General features: G+C 34.8%; 1 protein-coding gene across 1 annotated transcript; it reads right to left on the reverse strand.

Annotated features, from left to right (window-relative positions):
- Positions 1-217: 217 nt before the first annotated feature.
- On the reverse strand, positions 218-1627 carry LOC129218133 (uncharacterized). Its single transcript, XM_054852348.1, has one exon. It carries the CDS (start codon positions 1625-1627, stop codon positions 218-220), a length of 1410 nt encoding a protein of 469 aa, XP_054708323.1.
- Positions 1628-5251: the final 3624 nt, after the last annotated feature.

The raw sequence follows: 5251 nt of genomic DNA on the forward strand, positions 1-5251 counted from the left end.
TAATGGATCCGTAGCCTATTGTTAATTATCTTACTGTATAATTTATAGGTGCTATTAAGTACGCTAATACCTCTGTAGTTCCCACAGCAATTTCTATTTCCTTTTTTGAAGATAGATATAATTTTACTAGTTTTCCAGTCCGTGGGAATCTCGCAATTTTTCCAGCAAATATTAAACAGATGGAGCATTTTTGCATGCAGTAAGCTTCCTCCATATTTTAGGATTCAGTACGTTCAGGACGTACGTACGGAGCGTTCAGGTTGTCAGTACCCACAGCTTTCCTGTTTTTTATACTCTTCAATGCTTCCTGCAGCTCATTCATTTCGCTGTAATCTATGTCCTGGTCTATTGTTCCGATATCAAACTCTATAGCTGCAGTTGGGCTATACCAGAGGTTTCTGTAATGATCAATCCATTCTTTCGTTTTAATGATATTAATGTAAGCATTGTCTCTCTCCTCCTTGTTCAATTTTCTAAGGATCTTGTAAGCCAATGTCTGTCTACCATGCACATCATTTTCAACAACACTAATAAATTTGTCCCACGATTCCTGGTGTGCGTTACGTATGATGCGCTTTGCTAGATTTCTTTTCTCTTTATAAATTTCTCTTGTTTCAAGTGTATTATTTTGCAGCATATTCCTAAAGGCCATCTGCTTTTCCTTGACAGCTTTCTCAATGTCATCATTCCAAATTATCAGGCCATTTTTCCTGTATTTTTTCCTACTCTTTCCAAGCGCCTCATATGCCGCCTTCTGGATCAAATTTTTGATGTTATCCCATTCCTCGTTGACATTATCATTTGAATCTGCTTCTCTGATCAGTTGATTCAATCGTTTTTGGTATACATTTCTTATACTATCCTCTTGTAACAGAGGTATCCGGAAAACTTCTTCTTCAGGTCTATTATGTTTAGGTTTAGACCTTTTCCATCTAGTCATAAGCTTAATTTTAGAAATGACCAAAAAGTGATCAGAATAAATATCATATCCTCTGAGGACGCGTGTGTCCATTATTTGTGAAGATAGTTTTTTATTTACAATTACATAATCAATTAGTGACCTTGTGCCTCTTGCACTCCACGTATATTTGTTGATCTCTTTTTTCCTAAAGAATGTATTTGTTAACTTAAAGTTGTTAAAAGAGGCAAAATCTCTTAATTGTTTGCCATTATCATTCAGACAAATTTCGCCAAATGTTCCAACAACATTTGGAATAGGCTGATTGCCAACTCGAGCGTTCAAATCACCCATTAAAATCATACTATCATTTTTCTTACAGTTGTTTATTCTAAGCTGTAACTCTTCATAAAAAAGATCTGTCTCTTCTTTCCTGCCATTTTCTGGGGCATAAACGCCAAACACTGACAGGTATCCTCTCTCAAATTTTAATCTTACTATTATCATTCTTTCGTTAACAAAGGTGTAATTTACAATTTTGTTTTTCCATGTCTTGTCCAGTAGAATAGCGACTCCGCATGCCGCTCTTTTGTTTTGAGGCACTCCACTATAAAGCATTACAAAATCATCAATGTCCTGAGTCCCTTTCAATTTCTTTTTTGTCTCAGTAATCACTGCGATATTAATTGATCTTTTCTTCAGGCGATTTATCAGTTCAAATTCCTTCATAGCCAAACCTCTGACATTCCAAGTAGCAATGTTCAACAATTCCGCAACTCCAAAATTCTTGTCCTTTTTCTTTCCACTTCGAGGTCCATTAAGGCCGTCCGGTGAGTTTTTCCTTTGAAGCTTGCGAGTGTTTAGCTTCTTTACATGAGTAGGTTACCGGCCTACTGCATAACCCCCAACCTGGAGGACCAGGGTGTTCCTTTTAGTCTGGCACCTACCCTTTGACCTGTCCGGCTTGGGTGACCCTGCCAGTAGCAACGCTACCGCCGACATAGCTCGCGGGGTCATAGGCGCACGCAAGCCCAACCGACGCGCCAAGGCAGAAACACCATCAGAGGGTTTAACAGATAGTGGATGAAATATTTCGATTAAAGCAAGCGAAATAATAATGATTTTGTTATGTATCTTTTTAATAAGTTTAAAATATGAACTGTTAGTACGCTTTTCTAAGAATATACACGGTCTTTTAAGATTATTTTTCAATTTTATTAATGCTTTTGTGTCATTTTCTCTGCTGTGTTATTATTACGAACTACATACTGTTCCCATCCAGTTTTTTTTTTGTCCTTTTTGTTTTAGCCCTGTGTCTAATCTTTCTATAATCGAGTGCTTTCTTGCGCTTGTTTCGTATCTATGAGAAAGCTCGTGCTCAATGTCCGCATTCCTATTGGTTCTTTGTTGGTTTATAATTTTCTCATAGGGGCTCGGTTAATCCCCTAATTTTACTCTTTGTGCTATTTGCTTATCTGCCTCGTTGCTTTTGTCGAGTGTCTTTTCATCCATATGCTCAGTTATTTTTCATGAAAAAAGGGGTTTCTTATAACCCTGAAACACGTGTATGTACTTAATACTCTGCAATTTGTGCAAATGAGCGTTGTTAAGACTCTTTTTTTTATAACTTTTTTAAAAATTGTTTTAATGCATTTATCTTTTTTAACTTACTTTTAAACTTTGTCTAAAATATGCAATGAACTAAATAAGATCTGCTATGGTAAAACGAAACATAACTTCAATTTCTTAACATTTGATCTTTCCCATTCTCTGGATGAAATGTCAGATACATTTTTGTACGTTGTGTCTAAGACTATATTCTTTGCCAGTGACTGGGCTTGAAAAGTCTAATTTAATAGGTAACTATTTGGTATGAAATGAAAACATGTTTTATTTTGCGCCATAGAATATGGTATAAATGAAAACATACTATTTAATTCCTCAGTAAGTGGATGCAGGTCAATAACCGCATTGTGCAAAATTCGTTTAGAAGCTTGAAATTTCTGTACCAACATCCATGAAACAGCATTTCATTGGCCACATGTGGCACGCTGAATCGCCCAAATATAATCTGAAAACAATTAAGTTGAAAAACGATGGGAAAAATTTAATTATGCGCTGAATACAAATAAACTTGTCATTTACGCCAACGTTCAATGAACCAAAGTTTTTGAAGAATGAAAAGCTTAGCTGCTTTTATTTACCACAAAATATAAGAATTACAGGGTAAATGGAAAAACCGAAATTGCACAACAAATATAGCTCGAAAGTTGAAATTCACAAATAAACGTTTTTAGTAACCTTCCACATCACAAATAAAAATCTTCATGTTTATAGACCTGCATGATAGGGAAAAAAAAATCTCGTGCGTTACAGAACTATTAGGATTTCTAAATGTTACTCACCTAGTTCAGTTTCAAACTGTACCAAAGTCCGCACCCTTTTGTTTATGTAGTGCCAAACTCAGTATATAGCAGGAAGGTTTGACTTCCTTAGATTATCCTACATACAGTTGGATCTCGATAGCTCGAAGCTTTTAACTCAAATATTCCTTTATCTAGAAGTTTTCATTGGGTCCCAAATTTTTGAGACTGTTGTGGGAACTTCCTAAAACTCGAACAACCCATAACTCGAACGTTTCCGCCGGCCCCTTGGAACTTCGAGCTATTGAGAGTTGACTGTATATATATTTACAATGAATAGCATTCGCTCATCTTAGTACGTTTGTTGAAAAACAAAAACTTTAATTTTAATAAGCAAGAAGAGCCGTTGCAGTGAGAAGCAAAGGGATGTAAGTGCCGGAATAAAAGATTCGAAAATAACCAGAACAAATGTTAAGGGGATCCTCTTCTTTGTTTTTTGGCAGTATATAGTACTTTTATCCCTGTTAGAGGCTGCAATACGGCCTGATTTAGAAGAAAAATCAATGAAAGCCTTCTAGGACCGCATCTTTAGACGCGTTATACTCAAAACTTGAAAATGTTTACTTACGTATATCCCTTTGTTTCTTACTACCTCAAAAATTGTTTAGAGATCAGAATAAATAATACATATATTATATAATATATATGTATACAAAGGGAAAAAAACGATTGTTTACTTGTTCCTGTTAAATTAAGGATCATAGCAAAAAATAAATAAAAAATAAAATAAAAATAAATACATAAATAAAATAAACACAACAACGAAGAATGGGGTCGTTTCCAAAATTTTAAAAGTATTTTTTTCTGAAAGAGCATGCTTAAAAACACAGGATCAGACCATTTTTTAAATAATTTGTTTAAGTTTAATATTTTTAAAAATTACTTAAATCGGTATGCTTTCATTGTTAATACTTCCGCCGATGACATCACAAATGATGAAATGCCATTCAGTGTTGCCATTCACAGAACAAAATATTTAATTCGCATCTTTACTCACGTGTATTGGCAACGATATGGTTGATAGCAAGCGTAGAGCGCAATCTTAATTCGCTTCTTGATTTTCATAACGTGGAAACGCGATAGAAAGATGCGGCAAAGTGCATCATTTGTGGCGTCATCAAGATCACGCCTTGTGTGAAAAATCGACCATTTCAAATATTAATTAAAATATGTTGTTGTTGTTGTTGTTGCTTGTCCCACTGGGCAGACAAAAACATCATACCAAGTCCATGAAACCGTACACTTGGGAAAATGAAAGTATTTTCTGGATCCATGTTTTTTTTTTTTTTTTGCTTATTCTAACAATTCCATTGACAAAAAGTACTTCTTTTGACAGAAAAAAACAACCCCATTACTGGCTGATCATGTTTGGTGATGAAAATACCCGACATGGGTTTAAAGAAATCAAACGTTATAATAAAAAAAATGTATTAACTACAAAAGTTTCTAGTGCCATGGCTACTAATTTGCTAAGTTTACAAATTAATGCGTTGATAGCAGGAACAAAAAAGTTATTTTTTCAACACTTGTTCCTATGGTTATGTGAAATGGTATGATAGAAGTTGACATAAAAAAAAACTGTTTGAAGATAGAAAAGTACGTCACAAGTGACAGCGGGAATCGTACGAAACATATTAACTGTATCCAGCCATCACTCAGAAAACTTGACCGCGGAAGCTTCTGGATCACAGATAGCGTCATCATTGCGTCGGTGTACACGACTTCTCAGCACCAAGTGCATTCAGAAAGCTACGGTAATTGAAAAAATACGGCAAAAATGATAAAAAATGGATTGTTTTTCAGAGTACACACATTTAATATATTAAAAAAAATCTCTTTTGAAACTCTCGCACTTAAAATAACACAAAAAAAAAAAAAAAATAGTGACGAAAGATTTGGGTCAACAATAAGTGCCTTTTCACTGAAAATT

Source organism: Uloborus diversus, chromosome 1 (assembly GCF_026930045.1).
Source record: "Uloborus diversus isolate 005 chromosome 1, Udiv.v.3.1, whole genome shotgun sequence".
Lineage (NCBI taxonomy): Eukaryota > Metazoa > Arthropoda > Arachnida > Araneae > Uloboridae > Uloborus > Uloborus diversus.

Excerpts from the sequence above, each read along its gene's own strand:
- LOC129218133 (XM_054852348.1), bottom strand. The coding sequence starts at position 1,627 with ATGAAGGAATTTGAACTGATAAATCGCCTGAAGAAAAGATCAATTAAT.